Source organism: Capricornis sumatraensis, chromosome X (assembly GCF_032405125.1).
Source record: "Capricornis sumatraensis isolate serow.1 chromosome X, serow.2, whole genome shotgun sequence".
Lineage (NCBI taxonomy): Eukaryota > Metazoa > Chordata > Mammalia > Artiodactyla > Bovidae > Capricornis > Capricornis sumatraensis.
Window position 1 is genome coordinate 25,378,388 of NC_091092.1, and position 16,283 is coordinate 25,394,670.

Genomic DNA, 16,283 nt, shown 5'->3' on the forward strand with positions numbered 1-16,283 from the left:
CAGCTGTAATTGCCGCTGCGGGAGATATTGGAGCTGCTGTCGTCCGCGCGCCCGCCCTCCCCCACTGAGGAGAGCCACCGCCTCTTTCGCTCTCTTCACACACCTATCGCCGGGAGCGGCGGCAGCAACAGTCCACCGCCGCCTCCTCAGACGGCCGCTCTGCCGGTTATTGCCTCAGTCCGGCACTTGCCGGCGGCCCCCTGTCCAGCTCCTCTCTTCAGATCGTCTGCTCCCTCCTCATCCTCCCCGGGACCCACCTCCCCACGGTTCGCCGGTGTGGAGGACGACGAGGAGGAGACGAGAGTCACCCTCCCTCCAGGCGGCGCCGGCCCCCTCACCCGCGGGTGTGTCCTATAAATGGCGTCGGAAAGCGACACGGAGGAATTCTTTGATGCCCCTGAAGATGTGCACCTTGAGGGCGGCGACCCTACCGGGTAAGTAACCGGAGCCCTGGCCCAGAAGCCAGGCGTCCCCGTCTCCTGACTTCCCCTGTGCCTTCCCCCCTACACCCCTTCCAGGTCCCGTCGCCGCAGCCCCTCCGTCTCCCTCGGCTACTTCAGAGTGAGTTCCGGGGAGGGCAATCGCCCACCTCGGGCAAACCCCCCTCTTGGCCCTGGTAAACGGCCCCCGGGCTTCTCTCGGAGCCGCTTTCTCTTGTCCAGCTTTCTGCGAGGTGGGACAGTTTACGAGCTCGAGAACCAGAGATGTGTATTTGAGGGTTTCAGAGCTTACCTTGAAACATCCGTTTTGGCCTTGGGGGCCATAGATTAAAGGAGCGGTAACAGGAATTGCAGTGACGGGTTTTTTTGTCTTCTTTTGCCGCTAACTTACCTATCCGATTCAGGTGTCTCTACTTCTCCCTATTTGCTGTCCTCTTTTGGTTGCACAAAAAGAAAAGGAGCGGAGCGAGGGGAGGGGGAAGACTGGATGTTTACTTAGGAAAGTCCTCTAGCTGATGTACTCTAGATCTACGGTGTTTTATTAAAATAGCACCTTGCCATGAGGCAGAGGAAATCGAAGACGAGGTCCTTTACAATTAGCGAGACTGCGGTCTTAAAAGAGTTGCCGTACAGAACTGTGTACAACCGACTACAGCGATACAAACAAGTGCTGAGTAATCTGTGGTTGGAAGGAGAGCCACAGCTTTGTGCTCTTTATCTAATTCTGCAAAATGTTTTAGTGGTGATTAATAGGGAGATTCTGAGTAGGAACTACAGTAGTTGGAATGCTTCGCTTGCCTGGGACTTCTACTGACCCACTCCCGACTCTTCCGAGTTGGAATAATGTTTAAAGCGAGTTCACGGAACTCGTCTACTGGTCTTGTGTGGCACTAGAGGCAGTGAAATACATTTTCGTGCTATAGGAACTTGAAAATGGGTAAAATTTGTCATGTTACTGTAAAAGTCACTAATATGGTTCCAAAAGTCAGCTGCCTTCAATTTGCAAGCTTACCCGTGGAAGAAATACCTTAATGCAAATTAATGTTATCTGTACATTCTAGAAGTCGTTGTAAAACTGAATAGGTATTGTATATAATATGTACCCCAAAAGTTACAGCGACAAAAGCAGAGAAAATGTATGTTGGTGGGTCGTTAATGAGTGTGTTTCCACCAACCTTCAAATCACTAGTATAGGATTTGAAGGTTGGCAATGGCCAATCTTGAGATGGCATTGAATCTCCTTTAACTTCACGAATTCACAGCTAGATGGTAGAGAATAGAAAATTCACTTGGATTTCCAAGTATATAGGAGTCCTATGAAATTAAATTTTGTATTCCTGGTATTCCCCTTAAAGTAATCATATGATTTAATAAATTTAGAGCTGTATGAGTATTGTTTCTTTTCAATGAATGTAACATTTAATTTTGACGAACAGCTACATCAGGACCTGTGTAAACTGCCTAGTAGTCCAGTACCTGGCAGAAAGAACTCCAGTGTTCATTCCCTTCTCCTTCCTTTCTTGTAATTAGCAAATTTAACTTCACAGGGTGCTTACTTTGGGAGGAAGTATGCACAACTTGGAGTTATTTAAATTATCTAAACTGAGTGAGTCATTTTGATAGAATTGCTAGTCACTTCTTCCCTCCTGGGATAATAAACTTCTCAAGCACTTTGATCCTTTGATATGCTAGGTAAAAAGTAAAACATCTCTTAGGACCCAGCCTTCTGATTTTAACTCTAACCTGCCCAAATATTGAGGATGTTGAGCTCTATGGGTAAAACTACTGTCAGTCTATGAATTTCAAGGCTCCATCCTGCATTATTGAGGGGATTTCGAAGCAAATTAAACTCTACCTGTGTAAATTTAATCAGGACAATGTAATCTGAAAAGAACTAGCAGTACTGAGAGGACTGCACAAGGTTGGCATTATTAACATTCCCTCTGTCCTTTGTGACAGTTTTTGTTATTTGCATAAGGTACTGTGAGGAAACTTGGCTGGGTAACTAACAACCTAGAAATGAGCGAGAAATCTTGATTTGTGAAAACATATGGTATCATCAGATATCAGTTATTAGAAGTATCTTCTCTCCCTTGAGATACACTCGGAGATTTACACCGTATGCACTCTAAGAGGTTAACTGACCCGGTTTGGGCACTTTAAGAAATGTTCCTTGCATTGCATGTTCTAGACTACACAGAACATTTCACCAGATTGTAGTAAACTGAGTAGGCTGTTGAGAGTTATCTCATGTTTTGTTAATTAGCAGAATCCAGATAAACAATCCATTTCCTAAAACTGATTTCTTTCTTCTTTTCCCCTTCCAATGGTGTCTTCAGCTTTGTTATTCTACTCTTTGAAATCAAAGTTAATAAAGTTAAAAATCAGTCCAGTTTTTTATAGGATGACTTGATTTGAATGCAGCTACTTTTCCACAGTGAGAGATCAACTCCACTTGTCCAGCTTTGCAATGTACATCACAGTTACAATGCTTTATTTTGGTTGATATTTTAGGTCAGATTTCCTTATTCTTTTCTCCATTTTAATGAGGAACCTTAGGCTCAAAGAGGTTAATAAATTGGCCTAGGGGACACAGCTTGTAAGTGACAGGTGGGATTTGAAACCAGTTCTTTGGACTCCTACTCCAGTATTTTTTTCTAGTACATCATAGCTGCCCCATACTGGGTGTGTGTGTGGGGGTGTGTGTGTGTGTGGGGGTGGGTGTGGTGTGTGGGTGTGTGTGTGGTGTGTGGGGGTGGGTGTGTGTGTGGTGTGTGGGTGTGTGTGTGTATTCAAGGTAATTTCCTCCAAGAGATACTTTAGAGTCAAATGCTTTAGGACCAACTTGCTAAGTTGAACTGGTGCATATATTTAAAACTAGTAGCACAAACTTCAGTTCTCTTGACTAGAAATTCCCACTTTCTCTTTCAAGAATGTGTATTTTGTTTTGTCAGATAGGGCTGTTATAAGATCATAGCATGTTACAGCTGGAAGGGACATCTGGTTTAACTCCTTCATGTAAACTGTGAAAGCCAAAGCCCTGAGAAAGGAAAGTGACTTGTCCAAGGTGCCACAGCAAACTAATGGCAAAGTTAGGACTTGAATCCAGATCAGTTTCACTGTCTAGAATTATCTTCTGCTATCATGCTATCTTTTGATAAAGCAGGAAAGGGAGGAGAAAGTTTGATATAGTACAAAAAAGCCCTGGACTATGAGTCATTTCATTTCCTCAGCTTTAATTTGAGGAGAGTTTAACAGACTTGATGGTATTTGGTACATGATTTAAGACCTGTAGATTTGAAATTCGATATTTACTGGGTAAATTATATGTGAAATGAATGTTTGTGCTATTTTGTGTGGATTATGCATACACATACTAAAGGCTTGCACTGAGAATATGTTGTAAAAACAAACGTGATGTTTTGAGCATTCTTTATTTTTTTATTGGAAGAAATGGTAAAATTTTTAGAGTAGGAAGGGACAGAAGATCGTTTGGCCCAGCTCTTCCATTTAACTGAAAGAGAAACTATGCTCAGAGAGGGGAAGTGACACATTGCTGATTAGTGGCAAACTCAGAACTAGAACTCAAGTCTCCTGATTGCTCATTTATACCATGATGCCTTGTCTGTAGAAGCAAGGAAAGTTTGGCAGTTATTCCTGCTGTAGGTTTCTGGCACATACTCTGTTAGCGGGACTCCTGAGATAGTCAACTGCATCTAATATGATTCTGTTTCTTTCATGTCTTGCTGTCAGAGGACGTGGAATATTCTAGGATCCTCACTTTTGCGCACTAATTTTCTCCAAGTCTGGATGAAAAAACAGTGACAGAACAGAACAGCTAATATAAGAACAGGGATGTGGGGAGGGAGGAGGGAGGGGGGTTCAGGATTGGGAACACGTGTACACCCGTGGCGGATTCATGTTGATGTATGGCAAAACCAATACAGTATTGTAAAGTAAAATAAAGTAAAAAAAAAAAAAAGAACAGAGATGGTTAATTGTTTTGTTAGTTTATTGTCAATTGTGGTCTATTATTTTAGATTGGAGTAATAACCCAAATCTTGATTTTTAAGTCATAAGAACTGAGATCAAACTGTCCCAAAGAGTTGTTTGGTCTAAAAAAGTTGCCTAAGTGCCTTTGTTGAAAACTCAGTTTTTCACTTGGACATCAGAAACATTTCTCTCTGAATTGAAAATTGATGCATTTCAATTAAAAATTATTTGCGTGATATGGGTTATTTAACAGCCCTATTAAAAATAAGCTGTTATTTAACAACCTTATTAAAAATGGCTATTCATGGGTTGGCCTGGAAGCATAGATGAATTATATTCGATTGCTATTGGCTTTGTGGATTGATAGAAATATATTTACATATGCTTTTTTAATCACACCATGTAGCATCATGTAGAGGTGGGAGGGGACCTTTTGCATATTAATTAGTAATATGCTCTAAATTTAGTGGCCTCCAACTGTCAGTTTGGTAACTCATGGAAGTAGGACAGTCTGAAGCAGTACTGCAGTTTGGGGACTCAATTTGAATCTGTACAAACTCTTAAAACTGAAAACTTTGTTCTGTTCTTGGGGTAACCTACTTCAACAAATAGGGTAGATAAAATTTGATCTTTAAAAATGTTAAAAACCTAGATAGTTGTAGGATGTTGACGGTTCAATGATGGTCCTACAGAACAAAAAGTAACTTCTCATTGTTGTTGTTTGAGACCTGTATAGCCTTCACAGTACATGACAGTCCTTGTGTTCTTTTCAGTTCATTGTTTCGATTTTGACAAAGTCAGGTGAATTTGCCAGGCAAGCACCTTGAAGAGGCTGTTTGTTTCCTCCTCAAACTCTGCCTGCAATTCTGGTGATTACTTCCTGGGATACATAGGTGGAGGCCAGGGTGGTGGTGATAGTGATGGAGTAGGTGGTGAAGGTAGCCCCCGAAGCCGAGAGACAGGTTCTCAGACTGCTTACTAGGACATGGATAACTGAGATCAGATGAATCACAGTATTTAGTATTGTTTTAGATACACACCTATACAGTGAATTAAACAACTCTTTCTGTGAGAGATTAATAGTCTATAAGAATTTAAAGTAATAAAAATTGTAGGTACTTTATGATGCCCTACTGATATTTAACTTGAATTGCTAATTAACCTACATTTTTGTTTTCTACCCACAGCTAAGCTAATTTCTACAAACTTTCACAAGGTTTGTTCCACCCTTGCTGTCAGCTATTATTCTGCTAACAAGCTAAACCTTTAATTGGGTGCTTTTCTTACTCTTCAGAGTGGAATCTTATCTGTTCTCTTATTTCAGACTGAGCAGCCTTTGTATTAGTCTGTCATCTAATGATTCAAAATTGTGGGAAAACTGCATAAGACATAATGTGGGCCTCGTACCTGATGGCAACCCCAATGTTTTTCCCCAGTCCTATACAAATTTATCTTGGTTACTGTAGCAACCAGCCTATCAGTTATTTTTCTAGCTCTTTTGCCTGCTCAGATACTAGGATTACCATATAATCAGGTTCTGCTAAAGCCCTCCAGATCTTGCATTTTATTACCAGCTGCAGCTGTCTGACAGTTTCAGCTTGGCATTCCATTAGGGTCAATTGGTTTTAAGTTCACAAAATCTTTTTGTCCCCAAACATTTTAAACATACAGAATTTAACAGGAACATGTTTAGGCAATATTTCTCTCATGCTAATTTTATCAGTTCCATTGTTAGTCATTCTCTTGAAGACTGAATGCATTACATCACTGGCATTCAATGGCCATCCATTTGTGATATCAGCTAGAATAAATTTCAAGATCGAGTTACCATTTAACAAATATATACAAATAGGATTTTAGACTTTATGTCATCACCAGCTAGCTGAAGTGACTTAAAAGTACCTTGATCCATCAACTCACAAATAAATAATCTGGCTTCTACCAAAAATTATTTCTGTAGATAGCAGAAAGGATGTTTGGACTTTTCATTCTAATTTTGGAAAACAGTTTAGCTGTTTAATAGGAAAGTTTATCCTTCTTTTGCAGCCTTTGATAAATGGGAAAAGAAACATAAAGATTGAATAGTTGTACAGATCTTTATTATGTTCTATTTTTTAAAATCTCGTAAAAACCTCAGAATTCAAATAACTAAAATAGTTAAGTTATGAACATGTTTGTCTTGCTAAAAATAAGAATGTTGAAGAAATATTTAGAATATATAGACTGATAGTTCATATAGTAGTTTATATAATGTTTGTGTTAATGTTTCTTTTTGGTGCTCATGCTTGTTAATATTATATGGTGTAATAATAAATATATGCCTGATTAATCTTTCTAAATATTCCTAATTAATCTTTCAGTTTAACTGAGGTGGTTAATCTTTTAATACTTTAGCCAATTTTGGTGTGTGTTTCAATATATAACAATAACATAAGTAATGTGTTTTTAAAAATCAGAGTAGAATTTCTCTTAAGATATGTTGTGTACTTTTCAAGAAATATTTATCTTTCTGAATTAGAATATTATGTAGTAAGCTTCTGAGTTTGTGAAATGATTAAATTAAAATTTCCTGGCTTGAATTTTTATTTTTAAATCATTTGAATGGTTTAAGAGCATTTAAAATTAAAATCATTTAATCTTAAAGCATTTTAAGATTAGTTTATCCTATTCAAAACTGTAGTTACTAAATTCTGATGATGCCCCAAGGAGAACTTTATTTTAATTGCACAAATAGGCTATAGAGCAGAAAAGGTTTTACTTTATCCACAGGACCCTAATCCCTAAAATTTTTTAAATAAAGGGGGAAGGGAGGATAGGAATTTTTTTTAAAGGCCTAGGATGAACCATAAAAATTTTGGAAAGTACTGACAGAAAACTTCAATGTTTTCCAGTAGGCAGCCTGTACAGAGGAAGCCATACCTGTATAAAATGTACTTGACCACTACTAATTGTAATAGACTGTTCCAGTACAAACTCATTGAACTGTGAGCATTCTTATGAACCACAGGTCAAACTCTTTCGAGAACCAATAAATAGAATGTAGAGCTGTATTCAAACCATTTTCTCAGAAGCAGGCATCCTGGTTACTAAGTAGGCTCAAGAGAAGAGATGAAAGTGTTCTTTCTGGCATCACTCTTGAACTGGAAAGACTAGCCATGGATGAACTTAATATCCATAGTCCTCTTTTAAATTTGTTTCTGAACATCTTTATTAAATTGGGAGACAGAGGAAATTATTTTTCTAGTTATTCAGTTCAGTTCAGTCGCTCAGTCGTGTCTGACTCTTTGCCTCCTTGTCCATCACCAACTCCCAGAGTTCAACCAAACTCATGTCCATTGAGTCGGTGATGCCATCCAGCCATCTCATCCTCTGTTGTCCCCTTCTCCTCCTGCCCCCAATCCCTCCCAGCATCAGGGTCTTTTCCAATGAGTCAGCTCTTCGCATGAGGTGGCCAAAGTATTGGAGTTTCAGCTTTAGCATCAGTCCTTCCAAAGAACACCCAGGACTGAGCTCCTTTAGAGCAGCATTCTTTGAAGTTGCTGGTTGGATCTCCTTGCAGTCCATGGGACTCTCAAGAGTCTTCTCCAACACCACAGTTCAAAAGCATCAATTCTCTGGTGCTCAGCCTTCTTCACAGTCCAACTCTCACATCCATACATGACTACTGGAAAAACCATAGCCTTGGCTTGATGGACCTTTGTTGGCAAAGTAATGTCTCTGCTTTTGAATATGCTATCTAGGTTGGTCATAACTTTCCTTCCAAGGAGTAAGCGTCTTTTAATTTCATGGCTGCAGTCACCATCTGCAGGGATTTTGGAGCCCCCAAAAATAAAGTCTGACACTGTTTCCACTGTTTCCCCATCTATTTCCCATGAAGTGATGGGACCAGATGCCATGATCTTAGTTTTCTGAATGTTGAGTTTTAAGCCAACTTTTTCACTCTCCTCTTTCACTTTCATCAAGAGGCTCTTTAGTTCTTCACTTTCTGCCATAAGGGTGGTGTCATCTGCATATCTGAGATTATTGATATTTCTCCCGGCAATCTTGATTCCAGCTTGTGCTTCTTCCAGCCCAGCGTTTCTCATGATGTACTCTGCATAGAAGTTAAATAAGCGGGGTGACAATATACAGCCTTGACATACTCCTTTTCCTATTTGGAACCAGTCTGTTGTTAGGGTTCTAGTTATTAGCAGTACTATTAACAATTTGTGTGTGTGTGTTTTTTTTTAATCACTCTTTTAAAATATGCTTATCTACCCAAATGACAGGTGGTTTGAACATTTCTTCTCAGCCCCAGTTCCACCCCCATTCACCCCCAGCTTTCTCTTTCCTAGCTTACCTCAAGGTCATTAGTACAGAGATTCCCTGGTGTAATAATTTATTCTTCCTTAACAAGTGAGAAGAAACTGGTGGATGATATATAATGAATGGGTGGGTCTTTGGGGATGAATAAGGGAAAGATTGGTTAAATTGGATATAGCAGATGCATTGGTAAGTGGGATTGGTTAGTGTCACAGGTAGAGTGGAGCACTGGATTAGTGGAAGATAGGTGAGCAGAAGGAATAGGTAGCTTGATAAAACTAGTACCTTTGTGAGTGAAAGTGAGTGGGTTTGTCAGTATTATGCAATTTTATCTTCATTGGATTGGCTTTAGAGATTAAAGCTAGGTACAGAGATCAGTCTTTTTTCCTTTAAGTGAACTTTGCTATACCTATTTTATCCCAGGTCAAAGCTCCCGTTTGTTAACTTTTAACCTTTGCCATATTTTCCTGGGTGGAGAGATGTCTGCAGTTGATGTGTTGTTGTTGTTCAGTCGCTCATTCGTGTCTGACTCTTTGTGACCCCATGGACTGCAGAACGCCAGGCTTCCCTGTCCTTCACCATCTCCCAGAGCTTGCTCATACTCACGTCCATCACCATCTCATCCTTTGTCGTCCCCTTCTCTTCCTGCCCTCATTCTTTCCCAGCATCAGGGTCTTTTCCAATGAGGCAGCTCTTCGTATCCAGTGGCCAAAGTATTGGAGCTTCAGCATCAGTCCTTCCAATGAATATTCAGGACTGATTTCCTTTAGGATTGACTGGTTTGATCCTTGGAGTCCAAGGGACTCTCAAGAGTCTTCTCCAATACCACAGTTCAAAAGCATCACCTATCCTTGGTGGCAATAGGGATGCTCTGTGGTTTTCCACTTCCTTTCACAGTTTCTTCTAGCAGTACTTTTGAACTTCCTGGTTTCTCTCAAATCTTCACTCCCACTTCCCATTCCTGTACATACTGGTTCCTATAGGAGTGAAGGGAAGAAATGGAGGGGACTGAGGCAAAGACGGCGGTTTAGATTTATAGGACCTTTGTAACTTGGGTACATTCTGTATTCAGTAAATATTGTGTTAACAGTGAAGCCTTGGGAAGTGTTGCCAGTTATCCTGCAATCATATCGATTTCTTGTTACCAACCTCCCCCCCACCCAGGATTGAATGTATTCCCAATAAGAAAGAAGTATTATAGTCCTGCATGTTGTTAAACATGCAAGAATGGTAATGCCATACTGTCAATTAATGTTGGACATTAATTTTCAAAGTATTTTATTTACATTATCTCTTCTGACTATCCTGCAGTTCTGTAAGATAGGACAATTTTTGTGAGACAGGACAGTTATGCTAATTTTGCAAATAAACAGCTCAGGGTCAACAGGGATCAGCTAGCAAAAGTGGAATTTCACTAGTTTGTGATACTTAAATGATGATTTTAAATGAAGATGTAAAACATTAGGTCCCTCCCACTTCACTTTTCTAAGCTATAAACATTTTTCGATGATATGTTTTAAACAGGAATTATTAAAATGATGAGGCTGACTCTCCTGCCAGTTGGGTATGTATAATTCACTCTTGAAAACAACAAAAGGCAGTATTTTAAATGCTTTTCTTTTTATACTTTAAAGAAATTGATTATGCTATGGTAGCTAGGTCAGAAAATGACCTTGCTCCTGAAAAAGCTGGAATCCCAGACACTGCTACTACATTTCAAAGGGTATGTTCTTTGTTTTTCTATGTTCTATGTTCTAAGGGAAAACTCAAGATGTGAGACACTGCTGATTTGGGCTTCTGTGCTTCATCAAAAAGTCTTGATCCAAGATTTTTCTTTTCTGTAATTGTTTTGTAGGTTGTTGTTAGTTGTTTAGACCACATTTTTTTTCCTTTTTTTTTTTTTTTTGCAGTATAACTCTGGTTCATATTTTTAGCTACAAGTCACTAATTGGAAACGCAATGTTTCTCCCCGCCCCCCCTTCCTCTTCAGAGGTGTTTTCTAGCAGTCACAATGAATGCATGTGGTGGTTTTTAATATTTTCCAGCTGGTCAAACATTTTGGCTATGAAATTAATGGGAAAAATGCATTCCAGTAGCTAATTAGAAAAATTATATTCTCAATAATTACTATTTAAGATGGAATAAGGATGAATAATATTTTTAATAATAAACTTGGCCTACAGATTGTTTTATATAGGTAAGCATTCTAGGTAATTTGAGATTTTTCTAGAATATTTTATCAGGTTTTAAATACACCTTCATTAAAGAATGCAGAAGTAGAAATTCAGATAAATCGTAAAAGTGGAATTTATAAACTAAAATGCTTAATTACTGAAATATGTCATTTTCTATTATTCATAATATTGAGGGAGAATATGAATAATTAAATGTTACCAGTTACACCAAACTCTCAGTTGAGTCGTTAGTTTACAACTTCCTTTCTCATCAAATCTTTTATCAGAAATAACAGTAATGTTTTGTGTGTGATTTAGTTTGATTTTTTTTGTTGTTGTTGTTCCTCTGCCAATCTTTGGTGATAAGTAGTGAACTCAGAAGGAGAAAAGAATCTCAAAGTCTGAATAATCAGTTCATTGACAATATAATTGATTTGGTTACATTTTTTAAAAAGGGGAGTTGTGACAGTTTCTTTACTGCTCTTAATTTTTATGTGGGGTGACCTTAGAAGTTACTGGCATTTACTTTTTAATATTAGTACACCAGTGAATGTTTTAGATAACTTAAAAACTGTATTAGCACATTAACTTGATAAAGCTTCTGTAAAGTGGCCTGTAGACAAAAATCTTGTTTACTTTCTAAGAAGTAAGTTACAAAGTGATTTAGCATGATTGCATTAGTATTGACTTTTCCAGACAGTTGTAAATTTAGCCATCTGTTTCTGCTGCAATTTTCTAGAAATTATTTTAAATCATTAATAGATGTGGCTTTTATCTAACCCAGTTTGACAGTTTGGAACGTTGATATAGCTGCCCTACCCTGGAGTTACTGTTTGAATGTGAGTATTTATTGAATGGTTGTAAATGTGCAGGGTAGAGTGTTTTTAGTTTAGAATTCTTGAGCAGGTATAGAGAAGTGATTATTCTGTTATTTTATCAATAAATAGATTATCAAGCTGTTCTTTCAGAAATATGACATAAAACTACATGAATTACATAAATCAGTTTTGAAAAATCTGTTTGTCATTTTAGACAATATTTAGTTGCTTAAGGTCCATGTCAGGTTTGTAATTACTTTTTATATGACTAGAATTTTATTTCATTATAAAGTTTCCTTTGATTTCATTATAGATCACTTACAAATGTTGCCACAAAACCCACTTTCAGAAAACATAGAAACATTGTGCCAAACTTTCTCACCATCTATTTCTGTTAATACCAGTGATAAAATAGTCATTAGGTATTTTAGACATATTCTGCTTCTTGACTTTCATAGTACTTTAAAATGGCACTTCAAAGAATATTAAAAGTATTAATTCACATCTTGAGGATTTGGTTAATTCCCTATTGATAACTATCATAAGTATATTCTTCATTTTTTATTAATCTTGTTAATAAGCCAGTATTACCATGTATCAAGGGAAACCTCCTTCTCTGGGGACTTTTATGCTTAGCATATAATCTAGTAAAACTTGCCATAAGAATGTAACTAATTAATAAATACATTTATTAATGATATATATGCATTAGTGTATATATTTTCATTCCAGTGAACACATTTTAAAAAACTATGCACTTAGAGCAAGATTTTTAAAAAGTAAAACCCAGTATATTATTCTCTAAATTTGTACTGTTCTTGTTCAACTTGAGGTTTTGTTTTGTTTTGTTTTTGATTTTTATTTTTGCTTTGTTTTTGTTTTTCTCTTGCCTGGCCTAAGTGGGAAGAAATCCTCATGTCAGTGTTTTGTGAGCACTAGAACCTTTCTGATTACTAGTTTAGACTGAGCACTTTTGTGTTGGTCTTAGTTTGCTATCAGATCTTCATATTTCAGCTTGCTGGGCTTTGGAAATCAAAACCCTTTAATTACTTACTTATTTTAATGGCTAGCTAGGGCCTTATCTATGCTTATCTCCTTTTCACCTCAAGGACCTTAGAATCCCAAACCTTTGTACAGGTGAGCTGTTCTTTGCTCTGCTTGATTCAGTTCATTGATGTACTGCTTAAGCTCATCCTACTTTTATATTTTCCCAATGGCAAAGGCAAAAAAAGGTGGATAAAAACAAAATCAAGCTATGAGGCAATTCTCCACTAAGCCCTTGGTAGTCACCTTCTTATAAGAAAAATGTTTGCCAAGCCACCAGCTTTATTCTCACTGACTCACTCTATACTCCTTCCTTTCGTGTCATTACTCTTTTTAACCTCCTTAAGAGTCTGTCAGGAATTTTGCAACCTGACAAGAGGCTTCTTCAGAGCCAACTACTTTTTTTCCTCAGAACCTAAAATAAAAAATGAGTCCTTTTACTGACAGAAAAAGAAAAGAAGACCTTGTTAGACCATTTTTCTTTGTTGCCCAATTTCATCCAGAAGTCTAGAAATAGGGATGTTAAATGTGAGATCATGCTTACATTTTGTGTAGTGGGTCTTTGAGTTCCTAGTTATTTAGTTGACTGTGAAGCAGGTGTCAGGTTTAGTCTGCACATTCCTTCCTCCCTGTTCTCAGAAGGCTTAAAGGTTTTGTTTTGTTTTGTTTTGTTTTGTTTCAGATAACTCTCAGGTAAGAGATAAGAGAAACACCAAACCCCAAAGGCAGAAGGATCTGTCTATAGCTAAAGGGTGAAAAACTAGAGGTAGAATGGCTTATGGGATCTGCCTCTTTGAAATTATAAAAATTCAATGTTCTCTTTTAAAGTGGACCTTTAAGCACCAATTATCCTAAAGCCTTAGTGCATGAGTGATGAATATTTGAGTTTAAAAGTTGGAAAAGGTGATACAGTGATTGCCTAAAGAGAAACCACTTGCTGAAGCTGTGAAAAACAAGTTAGACTCCTGCAGTAGTCAGCCATGTCTATACTTGATTTCAAAATGCAGATTTTGCAGTAAGACAGGGAAGGGAATGCAACTGGCTTCTATTTGAGGAATATAATCTATATGTGTTCTTAATGCACACTTGTATTGATATACCATTCAAATATAGGAGCTATTCGTGCTTCAGGTTGTGGGAAGACGTTGAGACAGAATTGAAAAGCAGGTTCTACCTCATATCGTAGAAGGTTCATTAGTTTTCTTGATTGAAAAATATTGAAAAATATCTGAAATATTTCTTATATCTCCTTTATAAAGTGAAAATGAAGTCGCTCAGTCGTGTCTGACTCTTTGTGACCCCATGGACTGTAGCCTATCAGGCTCCTCCTTCCATGGGATTTTCTAGGCAACAGTGCTGGAGTGGATTGCCATTTCCTTCTCCAGGGGATCTTCCTGATCCAGGAATCGAACCCGGGTCTCCTGCGTTGCAGGCAGACGCTTTACCGTCTGAGCCACCAGGGAAGCCCCTATGACATTGTAAATACAGTAACCTAATCCCTTTTTAATGACAACATAATTTTAATGGATATTTATCCAGAAAGTTGACTGCTGATCTTTATTTGACCTATATAGCTTAAGTTCATTTTTAACATGAGGACAGTTTCAAATGATATATCTTTATAAATAATGATTATAAGTCAATTTACATATCAAGGGATTTATCAGTTTGTTACAGTAGCCATCTTGTTTTTTTTGAGGGATTCAATCTAAGTCAAAATAATGAAGCTGTTAATAATACACCTTCCTGTTCTTCATAGAGTGTTTTTGAAAAATGTATATAATAGTGTATATACAGTATTTGCATTTGGGCAGGTCTACTGAATGCATTGTCTGGAAAAGCTTTGACTAAATTCACAGATGTTCTATTTTTTTCCCCAGTCAGTAAATGCTGTTTAATACTTAGATTAATATTTATACAAGGACATTGGCCATACAAATCCTCCTACTTTGTTCCTTTATCACACACGAACAGATCATAGAATTAATTGTCCACCTAATTAATTTAGGGATAGGGTAGAGTTGCCAGATAAAATACAGGCCTCCCAATTAAACCCCAATTTCAGATAAACATACTTAAACTGGAATTTAATTGAGCTGCCTATATTTATCATTGCTAAATGTGGCAACCCTAGGTGAAGGAGAAGCAGAAGGAGACTAGTAGGTATGGGCATGGTTGTGAGACTTAAATACAACTGAGTATGTAGTGACAGGGGTTGCCTTTATTTACTCTGACATGAATACCGAGATTTTTGCAATGTTAATTTTAAGAGTCCAGCTCTTTTTTTCTTTGCAAGTGCATTCCCGAAAACAGACCTCAGAAAAAACAAAACTTAATATATTGTTCAGAGATACATGGCATTTTAAAAATAAGTAAGGGAACAGTAAGTCAGATCTGGGCTAGTGGTTCCCTCTAAGACAAAGGCATCAGAATACGGCGCTCAGTAGCTGCTCTGATCCTGATGCTGTTCTCATTCTCAGGCAACCTAGTGAGTCACAGTTTAGTTTGTTTATTGTGCTTCATAATTACATGTACATGCTACATTATACTCAAACATATCAAATATAGAATAACAGTTTAAAAGTTAAATTAAGACAGACTTTAGTAAGAAAATTAGCCTATATGCAAAGTTTCACTGCTTATACTTTCCAAAATAAAACCAAAGTCAAAAAAGTCAAGAGGAAGTCATTTCTGTCTTATCTTCTCTGGATTAGCCATCCTTAGGAGAAGGAAATGGCAACCCACTCCAGTGTTCTTGCTTGTAGAATCCCAGGGACGGGGGAGCCTGGTGGGCTGCCGTCTGTGGGGTCGCACAGAGTCGGACATGACTGAAGTGACTTAGCAGCAGCAGCAGCAGCAGTATTTTGTATCATCCTACTCAGTTTCTGAAACATTCACCAAATTGGTTTTTCTTTTGGATATGTTCCATTTTATGTTTCTTTTAAAATATGGTATCCCAATGACACATGATATTCTAAACTGTGTTGTTATTAGTGGGAAGTAGAGTAGAATTTACCCCCCGCCTTGTTCAGGACATAATAGTTTTCTTATGCCTGCCACTGCAGGAGACATAAAAGACACAGGTTCAGTCCCTGGGTCAGGAAGATCCCCTGGAGAAGGAAATGGCAACCCACTCCAGTATTCTTGCCTGGAAAATCCCATGGACAGAGGAACCTGGAGGGCTACAGTCCATGGGGTCGCAAAGAGTCAGACACAACTGAAGTGACTTAGAATGCATGCAGTTCAGCCTAAGATCACACTAGCTCTTTCAGCAGTCATATGCTGAAGTCATAGCAGTCTTTTATGACTCTTTCAGCAGTCATATCACAGCCTTTACTCTGTCTGAGCAACCAACAAAAGTACCTGAGTGTTTTCATGTGATTTGTTAAGTCACATCTCCCCAGTCATGCATTTTGCATTTATCCCTACTCCATTACATTCTGTTAAGAACATTTTTGGATACTGTCAGCTAGTATATTCCCTAAGCCCTCCAACTTTGTGCCATCTGTAAA

At 38.1% G+C, this 16,283-nt stretch overlaps 1 protein-coding gene across 3 annotated transcripts in view; it reads left to right on the top strand.

Annotated features, from left to right (window-relative positions):
* The first annotated feature begins 357 nt into the window (after positions 1-357).
* The window catches only part of WDR44 (WD repeat domain 44), an 87,938-nt gene continuing 72,012 nt past the window's right edge, over positions 358-16,283 (top strand). For all 3 annotated transcript variants that reach the window (XM_068962376.1, XM_068962377.1, XM_068962378.1), the window contains exon 1: positions 358-434. In XM_068962376.1, coding sequence (XP_068818477.1) covers positions 358-434 — 77 coding nt within the window. The remainder of the gene's footprint in view (positions 435-16,283) is intronic.